Raw genomic sequence first — 26420 nt, forward strand, 5'->3', positions numbered from 1 at the left:
TGCCCCGGGCCTGCAGACTTGATGCTCTCTCTCTGCCGTGCCAGCCCTGTTGGTAAAGTGACCAAGTGGGCAAGGGAGAGCCCCCTCCCATAGTAGGGTCCCCCAAGTGGGGAATGATATGAAGCTTTCACACCCACGAAGAGGCAGAGCCATAGCAGGGCTTCCACAACATGACATCCTAACTGAGAAAAAACCAGAGCTCCCTGGAGGTGGATGGTTCTCAGATGGGGAAACTGAGGCCCAGGGAGAAAGAGATTTGTGCAGGCCCCGGTTTCTCCCTGCTCACCCCTGTCCCAGCTCCCTGGGAGGACCAGGTATGCTCACCTGAATAGCTTTCCCAGAGAGGCAGGAGATGAATGGTGTCCTGCTCCAGGGCCATTGAAGGGCTGCACTTTCCGTCCCCCGGCTTTGTCTCTGAGCGCTGTCCAGAGGCAGGTCACTGAGTGGTAGGTTCTCAGAGCCCAGGCCAGAAAGCAGCTCCTCCATGTTCAGACACTGACAGGGAGCTGCACTCTGCCCTGCTGGCACAGTCTCCAGGCCCCTCACAGAAGGCCTAGCCTGCCCACAGGGCCTTCGGTGTCATCTGAAGGCCGCCAACATTGTGTGGGCATCTCGCCCAGCCTAGCCGGACTCAGAGCCATGCTCTCCTCCCTTGCATATCTGCTGACAGGGAGAAATCCTGGTCCATGGGGCTTGTAAAGTTTCTCCCTGGTGACATACCCCATCCCATATCAGCTAATTTGTGTATTTGTTTTAACTTGGGTTTTGGGGTCTCTGACATTGCTTTGCTTCAGAAGTGGCTCCGACTCCTCTCTTTTGTGCCTCTACCCACTCCAGGCCTCCTCATTCCCTGGAGCCCCCTTTCTACAGTCTCTGCTTAGAGGCTCCAAGAAGGGAATCATCAGAGAATCAGTGCTAGCTGTGACCTCAGCCTCTAGCTCATCTCTTTTGATTTAAGAATGGGGACACAGAGGTCCCAAAAGCTGGACCGCCTCTGCCTGGTCCTGAGCTGGCCAGGAGGCCTCATTCCCAGGCCAGCAGAACAGGGAACAGCACCCCTGCCCCCCAACCCCAACCCTCGCTTCCTGAGCGGCCAGGCTACGCCAAGGGCGCGGGTATCACCTGCAATCCCGGTTCCCTTTCCTCCAAACCCCCCGGGGAACAGACGCGCGCGCGATCCATCTCGGGCTGACACCGGGTCCCCAGCGGCACCACTCCCGGGCGTCCGGGCTTCGAACTCCGTCCCGGGCCCACTCCGACCCACTCCGCCACCGCCACAGCCCCCACCCCAGCTCCCCTCTCAGCTCCCGCCTCAGCTCCCCCGACGCTCCCACCCACCGCTCCTACACCGCCGGCCGCCCTGCGACTTCCCCCGCCATCTCATCCCGGGCCGCCCATGCTCCGCCCCGGCCCCGCCCTCACGGCCAGCCGGGGCGCGTCCCCTCCCCCGGCCCGCTGCGCGCTCCCGCCCCTCCCACCGGTCCCCGAGGTTCCACCGCCTCTCGCGCGCTTCCCCTCCCCACGCGCCGGACGCGCCCCGAGGCCCGCGGGGCCGGGCGGCGGCGCGGCGGGCGTGCTGGCTCGGGTTTCGGCCCGCCCCCGGCGCCGGCGTGACCCCTCCCCGGGCGAGGCGGGCCGGGCCCAGCTGGCGGCCCCGCCCCCGGCCTGGCGCTCCGGGCGCTATAAGAGGGCGGTGGCCGCGGGGCGCCCTGCGCGGGGCCAGGAGCGCGATGGTCAGCCGCCGAGGCGCGGCAAGATGCTGGATGGGCCCCTGCTGGCGCGCTGGCTGGCCGCGGCCTTCGCGCTGACGCTGCTGCTCGCTGCGCTGCGCCCCTCGGCCGCCTACTTCGGGTAGGTGCCTGGTGGCCCGGCGGGCGGGCGGGCCCGGGACTAAGCGGCGCGGGGGCGGGGGAGACCAGGTACGCGGGCCGGTTGCGTGGGGCAGGGCTGGCTGGGACCGCAGGGTTGCCTGGATCTGTTTGTTTGCGGTGCGCGCGCCGCTCGGTCCGTGAGCACTGGGAGAGGGCCCCGCGTACCCGACGGGCTGGCGTGGGACTGCGGTCCTGCGTGACTCCGGAGTCGTCGCTGCTGCCGAGACCGCAGCCGAGCGCTGGGCTTCCTGGAGCTCGGGGACCAAGCTCTGGTCCTGTGTCCCTTAGGCCGCCGAATTCTTGCCAAACGGCTGGAGCCTCCCGGCTCCTGCCCACCCCCCCTTGCAGTTTCCCCCTCCTTTCTCTTCTCGAGAAGTTAATTTAACAACAACAAAAAAATACGTACAAAATCCAGATGTTCCTTTCACTGAGCCCCAAAGGAAAAAAAAAAAAAAACCAACTTCAAGTTGGAGGAATTTATTTTTCTTGCGCTTTGCTTCTGACGTTCGCTCGGGCCCCGGCCCGCGAGAGCGCGTCTGTGGGACCCGTAGCCGCCGGGAGCGCAGGGCCCGGTGGGGCCGTGAATGCCGCCGCCTGGCTCCTCGGGGTCGCTGCCCGGCGCGCTTCCACGCGGCAGCAATGTGCGTGGTTTTGGCGTGTCCCTCTCCGCCGTCCCTTCCTGCCCTTCCTTGCCCCTTGCTCCTAGATCGGGGATATCCAGCCCAGCGACCTCTGGGGACCCTCGCTTCGCTACGCAAATGGGCACAGTGAGGTTCGTGGTGGCACCGTGCAGGCAGCCCTCCTGCTCTCCCCAGCCTCCCCACTTCTTACCCGGCGCCGACCCTGGAGCCGCGGCCCACTCACGCTCCGGCCCCTGTCCTGGCCGTCCTGCGGCCGTGCCGGGGCCGCCGCCCTCTGCCGTCACCTGTTCCTTAGCCCCTGGCCCCCGCGCCGGCGGGCGGCGGCCTGGCCGGCAGAGGGCCCTGTTGGTCCAGAAATGTGGCACCGCCAGGGCGGGGAGAGGCCGACTGGGCGAGGAGCCCTGCAGGTGTATCCTGTTCTCAAAGAAAATAAAATATTTTCATGGGAAACTTTCCCTTTGTGTTTTTCTTCCCCCTCCCCTTGTCTTTCTGTTCCTTTCTCCTGGGTTGTCTTCCAGGGTCAGCTCCGTGTCTCCTTCCCTGGAGCTCCCACCCCGCAGCCCTCTCCTGGCTGCCTGTGGGTCTGGCCCTCCTGGGGCCCAGGCTGTGTGGGGGCTGGCACGCCCCTGTACGCCATCTGTGCAGCCTTCACCTCGCCCTCACGGGCAGAGGGAGGGTCAGAGGATGGCCGACTGGCCGCAGGTCCACGGCTGAGTCACAGCAGCCTGTCAGCCAGCTGTGCCTTCTTGCTGCTCAGGCCCAGCCTCAGGTCTGTTCCCCAGGCTCCAGACACACCCTAGGCTTGTCTGCATGTGCCGCACCCGCTGTGCTCTGCTGTGCCGGGATTCTCTGCTGCTGCCACCCCACTCTTCCCCAGGGCAGATCAGATCCAGGGGAAGCTGGTGTCCTGGTTCCCAGCTGTGCCCCCCCACCCCCCAGCATCCGTCTTTGCTCTCCCTGCACTGTACCTCTGGGGACACCTTTGAGCAGTTAGTGTCAGTGTTTTAGCTCCTTTAGGGAAGAAGTCCCTGTGGGCACATGGCATGTGGGGAAATCTTGGCACCCCTGTGGCTCTTCTAGCCAGCCCTCTTGTCCTGCTTTGGCCCCAAAGGCCCCATCAAATGAGGCTCTTAGGAGGCAGATGTGCTGCCCTGGGGACAGTTGGCTCTGCTGGGGGCACAGACACCCCTGGCACCAGGCAAGAGAGTCAGGACTCTGCTTCGTGGATGCAGGCCCCCCCGGGGCGGGAGGATCCCGGTGCCAGCTGGACAGGCAGAGGACGGAGGACTGTGTGCTAGAGGGGTCCATTCTCAGCATGCACCTCACTACAGTGTCAGGCACTGGAGTTCATTCCCTAGGTTGGGCCAGGCCTGTGAAGAGAGGAGGTGACAGGCTCAGCACTATGCTGCTGTGTATAGAGGCCTGCCTCTTTGGTCCACCGTGACCACTGGGCCGGTTCTGGGGTCCTTTCTCTTGGCCCAGCAAAGGGGCAGGAGCCAGAAGAAGAGGGAGGAAGAGATGGCTCAAGGCAGGCAGGGCCAGGCTGGAGCCAGGGGGCCTCTCTGTGTGGTGGGCAGGGCAGAGGGAGCAGGAGGAAGGACCTGATCCAGGCCCTCTTCTCCCTTCCCCCTCTCTGAAATCTCTGCCTGGCACGGAGGCTCGCAGGCAGGGCAGCTCCAGTTACAGCCCAGAAACCAGGAGAGGCTGGCCTGGGGGAGGGTCACGTGGGCGGCAGGAGCCCTCCCTGCCCCCTCCCTGAGGCTGCAACCCAACCCTCCAGCCAGAGCCCTGCTCCTGCTGCCCTCCTCTGGCCTCTGGCCATTAGGCAGGACCCTCTAGGCGGCCCACGGGCTCTCCTCTCTTCCCGTGATTAGCAGGTGGCCTTTCCATCTGGTTCTCCTGGGGCTGTGGAGATGCCTGTGCTGGGGGGTGGCGGGGGCTAGACGGCTTGGCCCAGTGCCCTCTTGGAAGGAGGGGGAGGCTGGCTCCCAGCAGGAGGGCTGCCTAAGGTCTCTTGGCGCGTTGGGGATGCAGACTTAGGACTTGGGTGGGCTGAAAGCTTTGGCCTGCCTTGGCTGGTGGGGCTCGCGAGCGCCTGGACCCTCTCGGCATCATCCTTAGGTGTGTTCTGAAACCTGCTCAGGAAGGGACATTCCAGACCCCGGGGAAAAGGCCCTGGTGCTCCCTGAGCATGGAGCTGGGGCCGGGTCTGGGCTTGTTGGGAACCTTGCCTGGCACCTGGGCTCCTTGCCGCCCTTTTCTTAGAGATCCCTGTGTGCCAGCCCCCAGCGGAGGCCCACACTGAGGCCACTACACCTGCATATCGGGGCTGGCCCAGGCGAACAGAGACCCGAGACTCCCAATGTGGTTATTCTTCAAAAGAAGTAGGAAGGGGCATTACGAGTCCTGACACTCTTTCGTGGTACTGGCTCCAGCACCCTACCTTCTTTAGGAAGCACTTATAGACTAGCTTAGGGGAGTGGGGACTTGCCGTGAGGTCTATAAGCTGGTCTTGCCTCTCCAGGCCAGGCAGCCTGAGGCCTGCCTGGAGGAGGCAGCACCTGACATGGCACTGAGGGCTCACCCACCCAGGGCAGACATCAGCATGTGAGGGGTGCTCAGAGATGGTCTGAAAGGCAGCCAAGGCACTCTGGATCACTGTGAATGGGGGGGGGGGCAAGTGGGCTTTAGGGCTGAGGCTCTTTGTTATTGAAATATAATTCACATCCTGTAAATTCACCCTGTTAAAGCATACAGTTCAGTGGTTTCTTAGTACATCCACAAGGTTGTGCAGCCAGCAGCACTATCTAGTTCCAGAATATTTTCATCATCCCAGAAACCTCATGTCCCATCCCCCTCCCACAGCCCCTGGCAACCACTAATCTACTTTCTGTTTTCTGGATTTGCCTGTTCTGGATGTGACATAGAAACACAATCATACGATATGTGGTCTTTTGTGTCTGGCTTGTCTCACCTAGCATAACATTTTCAGTACTCATCCGTGCTGTAACTTAAATCAGTGCTTCGTCCCTTTTTGTGACTGAATGCTGTTCGGTGGGATGGACATAATGCAGGTTTTCTCATCCTTTTATCAGTTGATATTTTGATTGTTCCTACCACTTCGCTATTGTGAGTAATGCTGCTGTGAACGTTTGTATACAATTTTTTGTGGACGTGTGTTTTCAATTCTTCTGGGTATACACCAAAAGTGGAATTGCTGGGTCACGTGATAATTCTGTTTAATATTTTGAGAAATCACCAAACTGTTTTCCACAGTGGCTGTCCCATCTTACAGTCTCACCTGCAGTGCATAGATAGGGCTCCAGTTTCCCCACAACCTTGTCAACACTTGTTATTCTCTGGTTTTATAATTTTTGATTTTTTTAAAATTTTTTTATTCCAGCCATTCTGTTGGGTGTGAGTGCTTTCTCTCTGTGGTTTTTGTTTGCAAGTCCCTGGGTGAATGGTGAAGTGACACCTTTTCATAGGCTTATTGAACATCTGTATGTCTTCTTTGGAGAAATATCTTTTCTGTTCCTTTGCCCAGTTTTTGGTTTTCTCTTTTTGTTGTTGAGTTGTAAGAGCTTTATATATTTTGAATCTTTCTTGTACCGAGGAGAGCCTGGTTTCATGATCTGTGAGTCAGCATGCTGTTGTCCCTGCACAGGGACTCGGCCTGACTTTGTGGGGAGTCGGGGTGCAGGTGGTCATTCATTTACTAGAGCCTGGTATGGGAGCCTGGAGGGGGACCTGGCTGAGGGGTCTGCTGTCATGGGCGGCATGGATGTGGTGTCAGGCAGCTGATGTTTCTCTGTGTTCCCAGCCTGGGGCCCAGCTGGGGGGCTCATATGGCCATATGCCTGCTGGCTGCTTGGAGGTGGGGTGTTCAGCTGGTCCTTGGAAAGGAGAGAGAGGGCAGTTTCCTGGGGTTGGAGGAGTGAACCTGGTATAGAATGATGAGTCTGTGTGATGGGCCTATGAGGGGACAAGGGGTAAGATGGGGTGCTGCTGAGAGAATGGGACAGTCAACAGGGCACAGGGGCCTGTCTGGGGGACAGGGGGCTCAGGCTCACCTATGGGTGACCAGGGAAGGGCTGGTGGTGAGGGAGGGGTCCTCAGTGACTTCCTGCCCTGGGACCAGGGGTGATGGTGCCTGCAGCTGAGCAGGTAAGAGTTTGGGCGACAGGCGGATGCTGTCCACAGAGACCTACCTCCGGACAGCCGTGCTGGATCCAGCATTGAGGGGAGGACCACAGAAAGCAGAGTGTACCCCAGGGGGTTGGGAGGGGGTGGTCCTGCACCAGGAGCTGAGGGGCAGGAGGCCCAGGCAAGGGGCCTTATGGTTGTGTCTAGGGCAGTTGAGGGGCTACAGGGAGACCATTGAGCCCCTGAAATGTGGTCTGTGAGTGAGACCTCTGAGCAGCAAGCAAGGAGGGTGAAAGGCCGGGGCCATGGGCTTGGGGGTGGTGTCAGTCAGGTCAAGGAAGGATGGAGGGTGGTTTATGGAAGGGCCTGGCTTCCAGCCTGAAAAGGAGGGGGCATTCTGCCAGTGCTTGTGGCTCAGGACTCCCGAGACCAACAGAGGGACTAAGGTGACTTGGCCTCCCAACCTGTGGGTCAGGGTCAGAAGTGGGGAGGCGTGTGGAAGGAGTAGGTGGGCGGACCAAGGGGATCCCTTGGGGAGACTGGCTGCCTCCTGCATTTCTGGTTTCCAGTGTCTGCCCCTGGCCAGTCTGCTTTCGGGGGGCCATGGAATCCCACCCTGCCAGCCCCAGCTTGCCCTGGTCCCCTTCCACAGGCCTTTGGGAGCTCTGCCCTGGCCCCCCTATACAGAGACCAGATAGAGGCAGGTGGGAGCATGGGGCCAGGATGGGGCTCTGGGCTGGACCTCGTGACAAGCGGTGGAGCTGTGCATAGGCTTTGCACTGGGCCTGAGGTGAGGAGGAAGCCACAGCCACCTGGCTCCCTCAGCTGTGTGAGCAGACGTCTTGCCACAGCCGGCGGCCGTCTGGATGGGGGGGCCAAGGGCGGGGGGCGGAGACAGCTGGCCTAATCTTGCTCCTGTCCTGGCTACTGTGGCCCTGACGACTCCAGTACCTTGGGCACCAGCGGGACCCTGCCCTGGCTCCAGGGTGGCCCCAGCCAAGGGAACCGCCTGCCGCCTGCCCAGGGGCCTCTCAATGTCGAGGACAATAGGAGAAGTGTGTGGGTAGCTTTTCTCCTGGGAAAGAATGTGCATACACGATTCCTCCCGGTGGGTCGTGGGCCCTGGACTCGGGAGAAGCGATGAGCTGATAAGGGCCTGGCTTGGTTCTCCTGGCTGCAGAAAAATGACACCTGTCAGAGGCCGGCACTTGGCCCCCTTAATCCTGGTCTGGGGGGGCACTGAGTCCCTTTGTGTATTGTCAATGTGAGCGGTGGGTGCCCCTGTGGTACCCACCCAGCTCAGCGGGCTGCGGGGGGTTTTGGAGGAGGTGCAGTTGTCTGGGAAGTGGGCAAGACCAGGCCCCGCTTGGAGGAGAGGTAGGTAGGGAGCAGGGCCGCCATGCTCCAGGGTGGCCTCAGCTGTCACCTCTTCCAGGAAGCCAGAGGACAGTCTAGTAGCATCACTCTTTACTGTAGCTCACCTTTGGGGAGGACAGGAGGGTGGTCCCTTATGGGGTCTCTTCCAAACTACTGGGCTGGCTGCCCAAGGCCCGTGGGGGTCTCTTCACCCCTCTACTCCCTGGCCCTGCTGTGGGATCCAAGACATTCACCAGGCAGGCCAGCCTCCACTACCCCTGGCCCTGACATCTGCTTGCTACACACACCTGCTGGCCTCAGGTGCACAGACAGTGGGCCAGGTGCAGCAGACCACCGACCTGGGCGTCTGGATGCTGGCATTGCAGGTGGCGTAGGCACTGTGCTGAGGAGCAGAGGAGCCCTTGGAGTCCCCAGGGCCCAGGTGTGAGGCAAGCATTCGGGGCTCTGCTGGACGAGGCTGTGCTGTGGCCTGGGCTAGGTGATGACCAGCCTGCTTTCTGGTGAGGGCTAATCATTAAGGGATGTCAGTGGGCTGGGCCAGTTTGGTTGGCAGGTGGCTGTGCTGAGGCCTCTGTAGAAGGGCAGGCCCCAACCTGGGTGGCACTAGGCCGCCAGGCTCTGTGACCCACGGACCAGCCCTCATCCTCCTCTGCCCCTCCCAGTAGTTCTCTGTTGGCCTGGTGCCTCTGGCCGCAGGAGGAAGCCCGGCCGCCCAGCTGGCAGGCCCTGTACCTCGAGACCGGCAGCCGGACGAGGGAATGGAAAAAGGCAAGCCTCAAGCTGCATTTGTTTTTCTTAGCGATACCTGAGGTAGACGCAGCCAGGGAAGTGGTCTGGCCCGTGAGGAGAAGCTGCCAGGGGCTCCAGACCAGAGCGTGTCACAGCCACTCCCTCCCAACCCTGGCCACCCTGTCTGTGCCCAGCACCTGGTAAGCCAGCCCCAGGAAGGAAGCTAGTCATCGAAGGGACTCTGTGGCGGCCGAGACGAGGTCCCCCTCACCCCCCCGTGGCTTTCTGAGAGCCTTCCTGGCGTCCTGCCTGCCCCTTTGTGTGACATCCCTGTAGGTCTGTGGCAATCTATGAGTCCTGGGGAGCGGTGACTGGGACACAGAGGTGGCCTGGCTGCTCTGGTTCCTCCATGAAGCCACCACTGCCCGTCTTCTCGCAGCCATCAGTGAAGCTAGGGTCCCACAGGAACCCCCCCACACACACACTGTGGGCTCTAGCATCCTGCTCTGAAGAAGGGCCAGTCAGCTGGTAGCCCACAGGGCCTGGGGGTTCTGCAGGTTCTGTTTGCTCTGGGGGCCACCGAGAGTGGACGGGGACATTCTTCTTAGGCATTTCAGAACCAGTGTCTCAGTGCTGGAATTTGTTTTGAATTTAGTTCACACAGAAATGAAACACCATCTGGTGGGTCCCACTGTCTTGGAGTTTGCTGAGTCCTATGCCTGCCAGTTGACCCCCAGGGTGGCCAGGTGAGGAGCTCCACTCGGGCGGCCGGTCAGTGACAGACCTGGAGGCTGATTGGTAACTCTTCAGACTCTTGAATACTGGGGCCCTGTTAGGTGGGGAAGCCAGGGTCTGGCAGCTCTCCCAGACGACGGAGGTGACAGTCACATTGATACAATGTCCCTGCCCCAGCATGAGCAGCCTGTCCCTGTGGGGCTGCCCTCCTGTCCACAGCCTCCTGCCCTGGCCTCCTTGGCATAGTGGGCACGACTGACGGTGGAAACCTCGAAAGACCCCAGAACCCCTCAGTGTCTGCGTCCACGCCACCCTCATCCCTGCCATGTATGTGCTGGGTGGGAGGCTGCAAGCTGTGGGAGAACAGAGGGTTAATCTCAGAACCAGTGTCTCAGCGCTGGAATTTGTTTTGAATTTGATTCACACAGAAATTAAACGCGGTCTGGTGGGGCTGAGGTTTCCTTGGCAGGGCACTGTGGCTTCTGGAACTCCAGCCTCTTCCCCTACGCCCAACTAAGGGTCTCGGCTCCCCATGCCTGGGGAGCTGGGTTTGCGGGCAGGGTGGCCCTTGGGGTGGCCAGGCCTGTTGGCAGGAGGAAGGGCTATCAGAATCTGTTGCCCCCTCAACCCCCATCAGGGAAGAACGAGGCACTCGGAGTGGAGGCACTGGGCAGGTGGGCTGGTGTTGGCTGGGCCATTCAGGATTGGGACCCCGAGGACAAGGACTCCTCCAGCCCCCACCTGGGCCACACCTGTACCCCCACCCCCCATCTGCCACCTGGCTGCCCTGGCTGCTCAGAGGGGTGGCCCCTGTCTCCAAGCATCTGCATGACAGCCTTAGGCCTGGCCCTCAGCGAGGCATGGGTGTCCCCAGACTTTCTCTGTTTGCCATAGGTTCTTTCCTGCTCTCTGTGGGGCTGGGCTGGGGTCTCTGCAGAGCTGTTGCAGGAAGTCTGCGTGGTGGGCCCTCGGCAGCATGGGACTTAATCCAGGACAATCTTGTCTCAGGATCCTTACTCTGATAGCATCTGAAAACACCCTTATTCTAAAGAAGGTCACATTTTGTGGTTCTGGGTGGGCGTGAATTTGGGTCCTCTTATCTTCTGCTTCAGATTATTTCTGCAAACAGTCTCTGAAGTATGGTGACAAGTAGGGTCTGGGACTACTGGGTGCACATGGAAATGGAACTAAGGCCCTGCCCAAACAATGGCAGCAGGTCGGTCAGTGTACAGCACGAAGCAGGTCTCACTGTCTGCAAGGAATGAGACACATGGACAGACTCAGCAAGCCTGGACAAGCCAAGTAGAACTGGGGAAAAATGTGAGTAATAGACTGATTTTAAAGTAGATTAGAAACCGATGAATAGAATTAGCAAACGGGAAGGTAGATCAGGAGAAATTAATGGGGTGTAGCATGGGCAGGAGACACATAGAACACAGGGCGAGAGACCTGGGGCAGAGCCAAGGCCCTGTGTCTTCACAAGGGGCCCCGAGGTGGGGACAGGTCAGTGTCTGGAGAGAATGGCCAAGGATTTCCTGAAACTGCTGGGAGCAATCAAAGGGATCCAAGAGGCCACGTGCCTCCCCAAGCTAAAGCATGAACACTCATGCCAGAATGTAATGACTTGGAAGCTAGAAACGGGGCACAGAATCATGAAGCAGTCAGAACAAACAAAATGCAGGTTACCTCCTAGGGCTGACCGTCCACTGAAGACACCATCAGACAGTCCATTCAGTGAGGGAAAGAAAATATCTGTCCGGAGTGAGGTGACATACAGACGTTTTCAGAGACACGGAGAGTCACTCTGAAGGAACCCAGACGCACAGCTCAGGCCTGGGTCATGGAGGGCCCTGCTGCCCTCCGGACGTGGGAACAAATGAAGTGAAGCAACAGTTGCCTGAAGCGGAGATAGGCAGCGCTGAACAACCTATTGTCAGGTCCTAAAAGTAGAACTGAATACACAGAAGCATACAGCCCAGCCACAGTGGTTCTGCTCTCAGGCCTCCTATTGCCCAGAGGGGACAGTGCTGACCGTGCCTCATGTGGGTAAGTTACAGAGTCGAGTAAATTTGAGGGTATCTGTGAAACTGTAAAACTTCAAATTACAAAGACAGAATGGAATAATAATAATAGTAATAATAATAATAATGGGGGCTACAGAGGAGAAAAAGAAATAAAACAGGCATGGTCAGTAGAAAGGATGAATTAAGGCCTCAGGCATAAAGCTGAGGTGACAGTGTTGTAGTCACGTCCTCCTCTATTCCAAAGAAGGAATTAAGTAGTAGTACATAAATTAGCATTACATTACAGGCTATGTGTGAGAGACTTAGGATGTAAGGAGAGAGAACGAAAGAGGATGGAGAGAGAACACACGGACTCAGTAGGCCATAAGATGAAGAGGGAAATGAGAGTAAAGGACGCACTGTGACGAAGGCTCAATATAATCACCTGAGCTATGACCCAGGCTGTGCACAGTGACCTGAGGCTGTGACCCAAGCTCTTCTTTGGTGTCCTGAGGGTACAGTTTTGGAGAGACTGAAGCAGTGACAGTGGCGGCTTAAATGCATATTTTAGAAGTGGAAAGAAGCTTGAGAGCTCTCAGCAAGGACATCACTGCCGGACATCTCCTAATCCACCTAATTGGTGGTGCCACACTAGCCCTGCTAAGCATTAGCACAGCTACCGCCTTCATTACATTTATTATTTTCATCCTACTAACAATCTTAGAATTCACTGTCACCCTAATCCAAGCCCACGTATTCACACTGCTAGTCAGCCTCTACCTACACGACAACACCTAATACCCACCAGACCCACGCATACCACATGGTTAACCCCAGCCCTTGACCACTCCCAGGAGCCTTATCCGCCCTTCTTCTGACATCCCGCCTGGTAATATGATTTCACTTTAACTCCACACTCCTATTCACCCTTGGCCTATTAGCTAATATACTAACTATATACCAATGATGACGAGACAGCATCTGTCACAGCAGTGAGAAAAAGAAGTTTAGCTAAACCCAAAGAAGGAATAAAATAGTAGTACAGAAATTAACAAAATAAAAAACAAACATGCATTAGAGATGAACAGACCTGTTTCTGTGCAGAAGGTCTTGGAAATGCTGGGGAGCCTGTGGGGAGGGGGCTTGGGTGTGGCCTGCTATGGGGAACATCACGCAGATTCTACAGAAAAAAGCAAGGGAATGTAATGAAGAGTTTCAGGCCAATAAAACTGAAAATTCAGAGGAAATGGAGAAAACCAGAAAAGTAACAGAAACAGACTCAAGGAAGAGAAATGTGGACTAACAGCACAGTAAGTAAAGAAACCAGGTCATTGGGATGTAAGTAGTGAGGCCGCTGTGGAAGCCCTCTGGCAGCTATCCCCTTGGATAATTAAACATGGATTTCTTCTATGACCAAGCAGTTCCGCTGCGGACATACCCACGAGAAATGAAACATGTTCACGCACCAATTCGTACGTGAGTGGTCATAGTAGCATTGTACATAAGAGCTAAAGAGTGAACACCTCATATGTCCATCAGCTGAAGACAAAACAGAATGTGCTCCATCTTACAGTGGAACATTATTTGAAAATGAAAAAGAGTGAAGCATTGACATGGCTACAACATAGATGGATCTTGAAAACATTGTGCTCAGTGAGTGAAGCCAGACCCAGATGGTTACACAGTGTGTGATTCCATTATATGAAGCCTCCAGGACAGGCAAATCCACAGACACAGGAAGTGGGTTAGTGGTTGCCGGGGGCTGGGGAGGGTTGGAAGTTGATTGCTAAAGGGTAAGGCGTTTCTTTTTGAGGCCATGAAAATATCCTAAAATTGACTGTGGTGGTGTTTCCAAACTCAAGGGGTTTGCTGCTTGGGGTGTTCCATTCGAGAATGAGAAGCGGTTGTTGTTAAGTAGTTGTATTTACTTGCAGCAAGTAAAGGAGCCAGGATTCACACCCTAAATTCTGTCTTTTGGAGGAGGCTTAGCCATTGTTTATACACTATTTGGTTAATCACATGATTTCTTCTTTGCAGTTGGCTATATTTATGGGTTGGGTTCTGTCAAACTCATCCTGTTTACAGCTGCATAGGCAAAATACTGTGCTACATTTTAACAGTTAACAATAGCACTTAGTAACAATGGCAGAGAACTGGAGATCCCTGTCCTAACAGTGGTGTTTGCCCATACCTGTGAATATCCTACAAAACACTGAGTTGTGTACCTTCAATTCTGTGGTACATGGATTATATCTTGATGAAGTTGTTTAGAAAAAAAGGAAAGAAATTGGGTCAGAAAGGAAATTTTTCCACCAAGGAAAGGTCAGCTTGCATGGTGTCATGGCAAGTTCTTTCGAATAGTTAGGAAGACACTGCAAGTTCTACTGAATAGTTAAGAAGACACGATTCTAATCTGACGCATTTTTTCAGGAAATTTAAAAAAGAACACTTGCTAAAGCATCTAAACTCAGCAGCAAGAGCACAGAGAAGAAAATTACAAACACGGATGCAAAGGGCCCACACATAGCACCATTAAAACCCATCACTCCAAGGTCACTTGGTGTGCAGTGTGGGAATTCCCACATTTAGCAGATCAAAGGAGAAAAATCATGTACTGAGAACATTCATCCCTGCGGGGATGAAGTTCATCCATTTGTGATTTTAAAAAAGCTCTTAGCAAACGAAAAGCAGAGGGAATGTCTTTAACATGATACAGGGCAAGTAGAAGACACTTGGCAAACCTCATGCTTAAGGGTGTAATGGCAAAAGCTTCCCTTTAAAACCAGGAGTAGATATGGACACCTGCTGTCATTCTTGCCTGAATGGGGGTAATACCAGCTATATTAACAGATCCTCAAGCAAGATGGTAGTCTTTCTGGTATAGACTACCAGAGCGGTCTGGCTCTGTGGGCACGCTGATGCCGTTTCTGGCCTTGTAGTGCTCGGCCAGCCTTTAGGGCGCCCTTGTCTCCCTTGTGAGTTTGGGCATGTGGAGAGCACATGACAAGGCAGAGGGTCCCCACTTCCTGGTGGTGGTGCACAGCAAGACAGGGACCTTTTGGAGGATATATTTTGGGTACTGTATTCGTGACATTGGAGTGTTGGGAGGGTTTCTAAAATGAGATAGAAATAACACAGACAGGAGAAGGCTGAAAATGGAGGTACAATAAAGTTAAGAACTTTTGCTTATGGGAAGACACCATGAAGAGAATGTAAAGGTAGCCATCCCTGGGCCAGGGTAGGGTGGGGTAGTGGACTCCTACCCTTCCTGTAGGACGTTTGTGTCCACCGTGGTCACTGCGAGGGCTGCACAGTGGTTCCCTCTGACCTTGGCAGGGAGGGACTCAGAAACTCCTGAGCACAAGGCCTTCTGCTGCTTCCCTCCCTCTTTCCCTCCCTTTTGCCTTTTGTTGTTTTCTTTTTAGAAGTACTAAAGTTTTAGTTTTTAGATTTAGGTCTACAATTTTCTGCCATACATATTGAGTTAATATGTTAATATTTGTATATAGTACAAAGTGTGAATCAAAGTTATTTATTTATTTGCATATGGCTATCTAATTGCTCCAGTACCATTTATTGAAAAGATTATTCTTTCTACACTAAGTTGCCTTTGCACATTTATTTTTTTAAAAAAATCTGTTTCCCATGTATGTATGGGCGTATTTCTGGGATTCCGTATTTTGTTTCTTTGATTTGTTTGTCTATGTTGACACCAACACCATACTTTCTTGGTTACTGAGCTTTATAATGAGTCTTGAAATCAGGTAGTGTTGTTAGCCCTACAGCTTTGTTCTTGTTCTTCTTCTTCTTTTTTTAAAGTTGCTTTGGCTGTTTTATTATTATTACTTTTTTCTATCTCTCACCTCTTCCCCTGTGGCAGCGATCAGCTTGTTCTCTATATCATGGGTCTGTTTGTGTTTTGTTTATTAATTCATTTTGTTTTGTTTTCAGAGTCCACATAGAAGTGAGATCAGACGGTATTTATCTTTCTCTGTCTGACTTAGCATAATAGTTTACTTAGCATAATACCTGCTAGGTGCATCAAGATTTCATTCTTCTTTATTGCTGAATAATATTCCTTTGTATGTATGTACTATTTCTTCTTTTTATCTGTTGATGGACATCTAGGTTGCTTCCGTATTGCTAGTAATAATGAAAGGGTGCAGATATCTTTTCAAATTAGTGTTTTTGTTTTCTTTGGATAAATACCCAGAAGTGGAATTGCTGGATCATATGGCAGCTCTATTTTTAATTTTTTGAGGAACCTCCATACTGTTTTCCATAGCGGCTGCACCAATGTACAATCCTGCCAACAATGCACGAGGGTTCCCTTTTCTCCACATCCTCACCAACACTTGTTTGTTGATTTATTGATGATGGCCATTCTGACAAGTGTGAGGTGGTACCTCATTGTGGTTTTGATTTGCATTTCTGTGATAGTGATGTTGAGCATCTTTTCATATAGAGAAATGTCTACTCAGGTCCTTTGCCCATTTTTTAATTGTATTGATATTTTGGTGTTAAATTGTATGAGTTCTTTATATAGTTTGGATATTAACCCCTTATTGGATATATTATTGGCAAATATCTTCTCTCATTCAGTAGGATGTCTTTTTGTTTTGTTGATGGTCTTCCTTGCTTTGAAGAAACTTTTTGGTTTGATGTAGTCCCATTTTTTTTCTTTTGTTTGACTCACTCAAGGAGATAAAGCAAATATATATATATATATATATATGTATATATATATATATATGTATATATATCTACATATATATATTTTAACTGAGAACAGTGTAAAAGAGTTTACTCCCTATATTTTCTCCTAGGAGTTTAATAGTTAGTTTCAGGTCTAACATTTAAGTCTTTAATCCATTTCGCGTTGATTCTTGTATATGGTGTAAGGAAGTGGTTTAGTTTCTTTATTTTTTTCCCCCTCATGTATCTGTTCAGTTTTCCCAGAACCATTTATTGGAGAGACTGTCTTTACCCCATTGCATATTGTTGCCTGCTTAGTCAAGATTAGTTAACTATGTAAGCATGGATTTATTTCTGGGCTCTCTATTCTGTTCCATTGGTCTATGTGTCTGTTTTTATGCCAGTACCATGCTGTCTTGATTACTATGGCCTTGTAGTATAGTTTGGTATCAAGTAGCGTGATAACTCCCTTTTTGTTCTTTCTCAAGATAGCTTTGGCTATTCTGGGTCTTTAATGGTTCCATGTAAATTTTAGGGTTATTTGTTCTAGTTCAGAGAAGAATGCCATTGGGATTTTCATGGCGATTGCACTGGATCTGTAGATTGCTTTGGGTTGTATGGGCATTTTAACGACATTAATCCTTTCAATCCATGAGCAAGGTATATTCTTACATTTATTTGTGTCTTCAATTTCTTTCTTCAGTGTTGTATAGTTTTCAGTGTACGGGTCTTTCACCTCTTTGGTTAAATTTATTCTGAGGTATTTTATGCTTTCTGATGCAATTGCAAATGGGATTGTTTTCTTAATTCTTCTGATCATTCATTATTGGTGTATAGAAATGCAATAGATTTCTGTGTATTGATTCTGTATCTTGCAACTTTATGGCAGTCATTTATTAGTTTAATAGTTTTTTGGTAGAATCTTTAATGTTTTTTATATATAGTATCGTGTCCTCTGCAAATAATGAATTTTACTTATTCTTTTCTGATTTGGATGCCTTTTATTTCTTTGCCTTGTCTGATTGCTATGGCGAGGACTTCCAGTACCACGTTGAGTAACAGTAGTCAGAGTGGGCATCTTTGTCTTGTTCCTGATATTAAAGAAAAAAATTTTCCTTACAATGTTAGCTGTGGGTTTGAGTATGGCTTTGGGAGCAGAGCAGTGTGGCTGCAGTAGGGTTCCAGCCTCATGTTACCTGTGGGTGGATGGACCCCTGCCCTCAGCCCCTATGTGCATTGTGGACAATGGGGTCCTGACGGGGTGGGTGTAGGAACCTTGTCCTCAACCCACATAGGCAGTATGGATGCAGGTGGCCCTGGGTGTGGGGGGACCCCTACCCTCGGCCTCCCTGGCCTGGGAAGCAGTGTGGCACACCGTCTTTCCCTGTCCCCATTCACACTCACATTCACCCTTCTAGCCTGGCCCCAGGACCCCCACCATAGGGGGTCCTCTTGGATGCTGGAATGTTTTTGCACCGCCTGGAGCTTGGTTAATCTCAGGGAATCCAGCCTGGGTCGTGCAGGTTGGAGGCTGCAGGGTTTCCGCCGCCTGGCACCGGTTCTGGGCACAGCTGTTGACATTCCTGTCTGGGGACAAGTCTCCACCATGTGAGCTGCCTTTGTGTGGGGAGCGTGGTTCTTCCGGCCTCTAGCACGGGGTCTACGGGCCCCTGCCTGTTCCCTGCCCGCCTCAGCAGCTGTGTTCGGGCAGAAGACCGGAAGTCCACGAAGCCGCCCATGTCAGTCACTGTGTCCCTGTGCCCTTGGGCATGAAGCCCTAACCCCTGGGGTGTTGGCACAGGTCACTGGCTGCCATGCTAGCTTCCTCCCTCACCCGCCACCTCTCTAGCTCAGCATCCCAGCTTGGAGCTCACAGGCGCCTTCTCCCCAAAGGCCGTGCTGTCTCTGTCCACATTGCTGGGCCACCCACTCGGTGTCCCTCCTGTGCCTTTGGGACCTTGGGCTCTACCCCAGCCCACACCCATGCTGGCCTCCGACTGCGCACGGGGGTGGGTGGGGGGGAGTGTCTGTGTGTGGGCGCCTAGCTCAGGGCATCATTCAGGGAGAGGTGGGCTGCCCCTGCAGTGACATCTGTAGGGACTGGAGCTGGTGGGAACTCCACTGGGGCTGTGCTTGCTGGCACCCCAGGTCTCAGGAGGCAGTGGCAGCCCTGTTTGCTGGCTCTGAGCACATGGCTAGCAGGGCCCAGGCCTGAGGTGGGTCTTCTCAATGCAGCAGAGTGTGGGGGGGAGGGGGGTACATCCTTGTCCCGGGGCTTGTGTGGCCTCCCCTTCCAGGCTGTGTGTGCAGGTGCCTGTTGCTCCGCCTACATGCCTGCTCCCATCTGCACCCTGGAGCCTTCTGCCCTGATGTCCCCACAGAACACTCCCCCAGCTCCTCCCTGAGCTTCCTGCCCTGGGGAGCTGACCTAAGCAGGTGAGACAGGTGCTGCCCCTTCAGAGTCTGGGGGTCAGGCCAGGCTCTCAGCAAAGTAGACGCCCCCACCCCTGACAAGGCCTGGGAGGGGCCATGCTGTGGTAGGTAATGGGGGGGGGCAAGAGCAGAGAGGCTTTGAAAAGCGGTACCCAGATGGTCTCCAGAAGAGCATCACCACTGGGGATCTGGTAGAGGGTGGGGTTCTAAGAGGGCCCACCCACTTCCCTTTCTTTGCAGAAGCTGTGGCTTTCAGAGTCAGTGTGCCCTGAGGGGCCTTCGGAGAGGGGGGTCTCCAGTGTCTGGGGACACCTGGTTTCCATAGGTGGGCTGGGGTGGGGGGCTCGTTCCCAAAGATGCTCACCTGGGCGCCCTGAGCCCTGACCCTGTCTGGGTGAGCATCTTTCCCTCCCTAGGGCTGAGGGTCTGGGTTTGGCTAGACATGCACGTGCCTAGGGTCCAGATGTGCAGTTGTCTATCTGGGGACACTGAGGCCAGTGGGTCTGAGCAGGTAACAGACAGAAGGTCAGTCCCTGGATGGAGCAGGTGGTGGGGGATGGGGTGGGCAGGCTACTGATTCAGTGGGCTAGGGCCTTGGGTGGAGCTGCCGGAGAATCGGGCAGTTTCCCAGTATCACCTGGGGCCTGGAGGCGGGGAGGCCTGGTCTGGCACAGGCTTTCTGGGAGACCCCATCGGATAAGGGGCCATGTGCGCAGGCTGTTGGGGAGTGTGCAAGGGTCCACCCTCAGCTGGGGACGACAGAGGTGGGCGTCCTAGAGCAGGGCTTCTTCAGCTGTAGGTAATCAGGCTAGGGAAAAGGTGTGCCTCCTGCGCCCCTTCCTGCCCTGCCATCTGCGCCCTCCGTGTGTGTGTGTGTGTGTGTGTGTGTGTGTGTGTGTGTGTGTGTGTGTGTGTGTGTGTGTGTGTCATGGCTCATCCTCTGGGCCGGTGCTCACCCCAGCCTCTCTGCACAGGCTGACTGGCAGCGAGCCCCTGACCATCCTCCCGCTGACCCTGGAGCCCGAGGCGGCTGCGCAGGCGCACTACAAGGCCTGCGACCGGCTGAAGCTGGAGCGGAAGCAGCGGCGCATGTGCCGCCGGGACCCAGGCGTGGCCGAGACGCTGGTGGAGGCGGTCAGCATGAGTGCGCTTGAGTGTCAATACCAGTTCCGCTTCGAGCGCTGGAACTGCACCCTGGAGGGCCGCTATCGGGCCAGCTTACTCAAGCGAGGTGCGCCAAAGGCGGGGCAGGGGGCCGGGCCCAGGTGCACCACGTGTTGAAGGGGTCGGAGGTCAAGGGAGAGGAGCTGGGGCGTAGGAGAAGACCCAGGAGCTAGCTCCTGCCCCCGGCCCCTCCCAACTCCACCAGCCACACTGTCCTGCCCCGCCCCCACCCCGACACAAGCATGAGCAGTTGCTGGCAGGACTAGGGGCGTTTGGTAGCTTTGACAGGCCCCAGGCAGCTCTGATGGCTCTTGCCACATGTGAGTGGCCAAGACCCAGGGCCAAGGCACTGGTAGCAGGGGCACAACTGGTGCCCAGAGCACAGAGCCTCATCTCTCGTGTCTCCTTCCATATGTGGGAGCTGCTGGGGACTCATGTGAGCCTCTCAATGGGCTCATTTATGTCAACTATAATGTGTATGTGTGTATATATACATATATACACACATATATATATGTGTATATATATATATGCATATCTCACAGGCTGTGGAGTACAGCATAGGGAATAGAGTCAGTGGAATTTTAACAGCTACATAGGATGTCAGGGGTAGTAGCTTGGGGGAGGGGGGTTATCACTTTGTGAGGGGTGTAAATGTCTAACTATTACATTGTTTTGTACACCTGAAACTAATAAAAACAAAGAAACAAACTGGAACCTGAGGCTCAGGAAGGGCTCCCTGAGAGCCCCTGGGGCCACTCTGATGGGTGGAAGACCCTGATGGATGGAATCTCTGGTCTTGGGGCATGGCCACAGTGCCTCTGGATTCTCTCTTCTGGGCTATGGAGGAGAGCCTCCTGCCCCAGGTGCACAGTTAGCCCAGGCAGGTATGCCCTCCACCCCAATGTTGAATACCAGAAAGTTCCTCCAGCTGTCAGGGATTTAGGGCTTCATCAGGAATACTGTGGTTTGGGCACACAGAGTGACCGGGCTACTGCGGCTACTGACTGGTCCGACTACCCCCACAGGCTTCAAGGAGACCGCCTTCCTCTACGCCATCTCCTCGGCTGGCCTGACGCACGCGCTGGCCAAGGCCTGCAGTGCAGGCCGCATGGAGCGCTGCACCTGTGATGAGGCCCCTGATCTAGAGAACCGGGAGGCTTGGCAGTGGGGCGGCTGTGGGGACAACCTCAAGTACAGCAGCAAGTTCGTCAAGGAGTTCCTGGGCCGGCGCTCGAGCAAGGACCTGCGTGCCCGTGTGGATTTCCACAACAACCTCGTGGGTGTGAAGGCAAGCGGGGCGGGGGGGGGGGGTCGGAGGGGAGGGGTGCGCAGGGGAGGCCGGGGTGGGGTGCAGGAGGGGGCTGGTGGTGGTGGTGCTGAGGCAGCCTCGGCTCAGAGACCTCTGGGGGCTGGGAAGACGTGGGGTCGTGCCTCTGTGCTTTAGTTCCAGCCACGTGGTGACATCCAGGATGCTTGAGTCTTCTTGCTTACAAGGCTTATTACCTGTCAGATAGATGGAGATGCTGGTTGTCGTGGTGGGTGCCCGTGGTCTCCCGTAGAGGGTGTCCTTAGGTCTCCCACGGAGAAGTGGAACTGGAAGGCTTACTTTCTGCTGGTTGGGGAGGAGCTAGGTCGGTGTGTGCTCGTCTGCATCTGGCCCTGGGTGGTCAAGGCCACTAAGAGGGTCTCTATGATGGGCACCATCTATCCAGGAGGAAGGCACACTGGGCGCTGCTTGCTGGACCTGAGGACAGGCAGTCTGCCACTAGGGACATAGCTGGAGGCAGTCTGGAAAATGTGCAGGCCAAGGGTCTGAGGGAAAGGCTAGGGTGTGGCTGGCCCAAGTGTATGCGGGGCTGCCTATGCCTTAGGGATCTCATCTGCAGCCAGGACTCTGTCCTGAGGGGACCCAGCTTAGAAGACTTAGGAAAAGCAATGTCTTGGCCTTCTGCCTGGGCCCTTCTGGGGGCTGCTGGCTTGCAGGTGCGGTTGGGCCTGGGGGGACCTGGCTCATACTCCCGTCCACCCTCCCTGCAGTCCCTTGGCTCCAGGCCCAAACCACTGGAGGAGGAGACAGGTCTGTACCATCGTCCTTACTGTGGATGGAGCACTGCCCCCTTAATCCCTGAGTGATCTGGGCCACCAAATGCCCCTCAGGCTTAGCTAGGGCCTGGGACAGTCAGGGGCCTCTGGGAATGTGGAACCCTAGCCTGGGGGATGGAATTAGAGCCAGCCTGCTCTTAGCCTCTTTATTGACAAGCTGGAGTTCTGAGTCATGGATGGGAGCTCCCTCCCTCCTTCTACCCTCTGGATAGGGTTGTGGACAGGTTAAATCCCCCAGGCAAGGCTTTTTTCCCTTGCACTTGCTTTTTGTAAGCTATAAATGAAAAGTCAGAATATGAAAAGTGCTCCATTAGCTCCAGGCCTGGGTAAGCAGCGTTTTAATTAAACTTGTCAGTGAATCTGAGCAGGGTATCATTAAATATGACTCTTGTTGCCTGGCCAAAGAGCAGCTATGTTTCTTACTCCCCTTGGGTGGCCCTTCTTGGGGGCTCAGGCCTGGCTTGGGCCACAGGGGAGGGCCTCCCTGCCCTTCCTCCTCACATTTCTCCAGGGACTCCTATGTGGGCAGTCCATCAGGAGGCCCCACTGGGGCAGTTGGCCTGACTTCCTGGCTTTGCAGGTGGCATCCAAGTACTGGGAGGGGAAGGACCCAGTCTGGATTGCGTCAGGTGGCACCTGTACGTGCTATAGCAACAGGTCCCAATGCTTAGGCAGGGACATGGTCAGCTCAGTTGTAGACTCCAGTGGCCAGTCCTGCCTACTGGGAGTACAGTGCTACAGAGAGGAGACTGCTAGGTCCTGGCTGATGGGGTGCTGATGGCAGGACTGGAGGGTAGTGTGCCCTGCCCTTGCATGAGGAACATAGGGGCAGGAAGAGAGTCTCCACAGGGCTACAGGTGCTGTAGTAGCCGCTCTGGAGGCCACACTGCTGGCCATGGGGCTTCTATCCTAGGGGATCTGTGGCTTGAAAAGGGAGGGCTGAGGGGGCAAGCCAGGGAGCCTGGGTGATGGGTGGTGGTGGCCCCCTGGACTGTGCCTGAGTCTGAGGGCCATGGGGTTTGGTCCCGGGCTGAGTGCTGGTCTCACTCCCTCTGGGGTCGTCCACGGGGTCTGGTCTCTGTCCTGCCAGGCGTGGCCCTCATGCTCACCTCCCTCCCTCCTTCACTCCAGGTGATCAAGGCCGGAGTGGAGACCACATGCAAGTGCCACGGTGTGTCAGGCTCCTGCACTGTGCGGACGTGCTGGCGGCAGCTGGCACCCTTCCACGAGGTGGGCAAGCGCCTAAAGCACAAGTATGAGACGGCGCTCAAGGTGGGCAGTACCACCAACGAGGCTGCTGGAGAAGCTGGTGCCATCTCACCGCCACGGGGCCGGGCCACAGGGACTGGCGGTGACCCTCTGCCCCGCACGCCGGAGCTTGTGCACTTGGATGACTCGCCCAGCTTCTGCCTAGCTGGCCGCTTCTCCCCTGGCACCGCTGGCCGCAGATGCCACCGCGAGAAGAACTGCGAGAGCATCTGCTGTGGGCGTGGCCACAACACGCAGAGCCGGGTGGTGACACGGCCCTGCCAGTGCCAGGTGCGCTGGTGCTGCTACGTGGAGTGCAGACAGTGCACCCAGCGTGAGGAAGTCTACACCTGCAAAGGCTAGCCCCATGGCGTGTGTGCAGCGCCACCTGCAGGCTGAGCCCCGGGCCGGGTGCCCCCAGCACATTTGGGAAGGAGGGGGGGCAGGAGCCGGGGGCAAGCTGGGTGGCTGTCTCTGCCCCTCCGTGTCCACTGAAAGGCCTGGTCTGACCTCCGCATCCCCTCTGCTTGTTCCTCCCCGGGACCGACAGCATTGCACTGATGCTTTCCAGGCTGTGTCTGTCCCTGAGACTCCAGTTCCTGCGTCATGGTGCCCCTCACCACCTGGGCTCCTTCTGAGGGGCGTGGGTGCACTTTCGTGACCGCACAGGGCCTGTGTGGCAGCCTGGGGGCTGCCCTGCACCAGCTCTAGGCAGAGTCAAACCACTAGGAGAGGGATGGCTGGCCAACCAGGTGTGGGGACACTGCTACCCCCTCTGACATCCAGCACTTCTCTTTGGAGTGATACCAGTGACTTCTAAGTTATTTTTATTTAACTAATATATAATAATTATTTTCTCTGTCCCTGCCGTGTCCCAGGCTGTGGCTCTTCCAGTCTGGAGGGGCCCTTTCCTCCCCATCTCGCCCCCAACTTCTTTGCCTGATCTGCTTTGTGTTTGAAACCACTAAGTCAAGAGAGTGTTGTGGTGGTTGTTTTGAAGAATTAAAGCAAGCTGTGTCTGGCCAGCTCCCTCAGGGCTTCCGGAAGTCAGGTCCCAGGTCCAGGCCGGCTGCCCCCACAGAGGTCATCCTGGGAAGGGTGCCTGTGGGCGTACAACCCTGCATTTTGGCCCTAAAAATGCAGATTTTGGGGCCAGGGGTGGCAGAGGATAACTTGCCCTCCCCTGGGGGTTTGCATGGGCAGAAGAGCAGGGCCAGCCCCTTGGAGGGTTCATTTCACAAAGAAGGCACAGCTTGCTCTGTGTCACTGTGGGGGAAGCACAGTGGGGACAGACATACATGGAAAGCTTCTGGGGCCAGGATTTGGCACACGGAAGGCTGTTCTCCTTGGCCATGATGTTGTCTTTGCAGGAAGGGGAAAAGGATGGCCTACACTGACCTGGTTTGGTTTGAGTGTGTGCACGTGTGTGCATGCGTGGTTGCTTGCTTGTGGATGTGTGTGTGTAGGCATGTGCAGTGTGCATGAGTTGTATGTGTGATGTGTGTGTGCATGTGCATGCTTGTGTGTGAACATGTGTAATATCTGCATGTGTGGTGTATGTGCAAGTGTGTGCATGAGAACAGGCATGTCTGCATGGGTGTGCATGTATGTGCGTGGATGCATGCATCTTGTGTGAGCATGTGCATGTGTGTGCTTCTGCATATGTGTGTGAGCACGGGTGATGTGTACATGCATGCATGTCCGTGAGCGTGTGCGTGTGCGTGTGTGTGTGTGTGTGTGTGTGTGGGCATAGTCTGTGGGTGGTTGGGGTGTGGCCTCCACCCTGTGCCCTTCCTCAGCGTGAATGGCAGCCTTGGCTCTGGGGCCTCTGCCCTGGGCCTGTCCTTGGCTGGGTGGGTGTGCTCCAAGGCTGTGGGCACTGCAGACGCGGGAACTACTGAGCTAGGGCATTCCTTGGAGTTCTAGGGAGGCTCCAGGAACCCCAGGGGACTGTGTTTTTTAAAAGAAAACCTATTTATGTTGATGTGGGTCTTTTTGTCCCTGTTTTATAGTGTAAATAGTAGAGTTTATTCTCCTGTGGTTCAGAGGACACCCCATGAATAACTGTGCTGATGGGGCTGTGGGGACGCCCGTCCCTGGAAGGGAGCCAGGTGGGCTCCGTGGTGACAGGTGGCGTGGGCCTGCCCTTTGGTCCCTGTAGGCCTGTCTGGACAGGGTGGGGGTAGGCTGGGGTGCGTGCCAGTCATCCCTGTGCATTCCTACCTGCTGGGGCCCAGAGCAGGTGGAGTGGCATGGTCCTGCGACAAGACTGTAACCAGTCACTACTGGGTCTGGAAAGGTGGCAAGTCAGAGGAAGGATTTTTTTTAATCAAATACCACATTTAGCTCTATCATAAATATTAAGAAAAGTATTTTTTTAAACAAGGCAGACTGAAAACGTCTGCTGGCTGGTTTGTTTATATATAAATATATATCAGAATGTCTTGCTAAGCAAAGAAGCAACTCCCGTTGATAGAGTCTCTCCTTAACACTTCTCTTCCGTGTGGGAGAGGATCTCTAGAAGAAAACGCATCTGTGGTGGGGCCAGAGCCCCAGGTTCAGCCTCTCTGGGGGCCGCGGGGGTGGACGGGCAGGCAGCCACGCTGAGGGCCAGGCGGGTCCCGGCCACCTGCTCCCCACCGGCTGTGCAGAGTTCCAGGCTTGGTTCGGCCAAGTCTAGCTGGCAGGAGGAGAGGGGGCATTCACACACAACTCTCCTCTCTGTTCAGACTCTACTGCGAGCCTACCCACTTCTCTACCTCATCTGTATAGCGAGTAGGTGTGTACTCGAGTGACTTGGAGAATGTATTTATTTAACGGCTTTGTGTAACAGAACCAGAAATAAATGGAAACACTAAATAAACGTATTTTAAATTATAGCCTGTCTCAGTCCGCTGACTTCAGAGTGGTTCTGGTAAGCTTGAGGGAGGGGAGGGTCTGTGGGAGGAGAGTGAAGGAGAGGAGCCTGAGGGTGCAGAGCTCAGGGAGTAGAGCCCCAGGGAGGAGTTTGGGGCAGGAGAGGCTGGGTTTATGGGTGTTGAGGGAGTTGAGTATCTCTCACAGACCAGGCACAATCTAACCCAACCCATTCAAACATGGTGAGGCCACAGCTCTCATGTGCAGAGACCCCTTCTGAGGTCCCTGGTCACTTGAGTGGCTGCATGGGTTCTCTCACGATGTCGGCAACCTCTAGCTTGAACTTTGTCACAGCACACCCTCAAACTGTGCTCCCGGGATGGCCTCGTGAGCCTCGAGACTCTTATCTCTACCAG

At 55.0% G+C, this 26420-nt stretch overlaps 1 protein-coding gene across 1 annotated transcript; it reads left to right on the forward strand.

The window, feature by feature from the left end:
• The first annotated feature begins 1608 nt into the window (after positions 1 to 1608).
• Positions 1609 to 26027, forward strand: WNT9A (Wnt family member 9A). The gene is made up of 4 exons (XM_081036284.1): positions 1609 to 1851; positions 19605 to 19861; positions 20823 to 21085; positions 23032 to 26027. Exons 1-4 carry the CDS (start codon positions 1757 to 1759, stop codon positions 23509 to 23511), a joined length of 1095 nt encoding a protein of 364 aa, XP_080892410.1. The 5' UTR covers positions 1609 to 1756; the 3' UTR covers positions 23512 to 26027.
• Positions 26028 to 26420: the final 393 nt, after the last annotated feature.

This window comes from Rhinolophus hipposideros, assembly GCF_964194185.1.
Source record: "Rhinolophus hipposideros genome assembly, chromosome: 23".
NCBI classification, from domain to species: Eukaryota; Metazoa; Chordata; class Mammalia; order Chiroptera; family Rhinolophidae; genus Rhinolophus; species Rhinolophus hipposideros.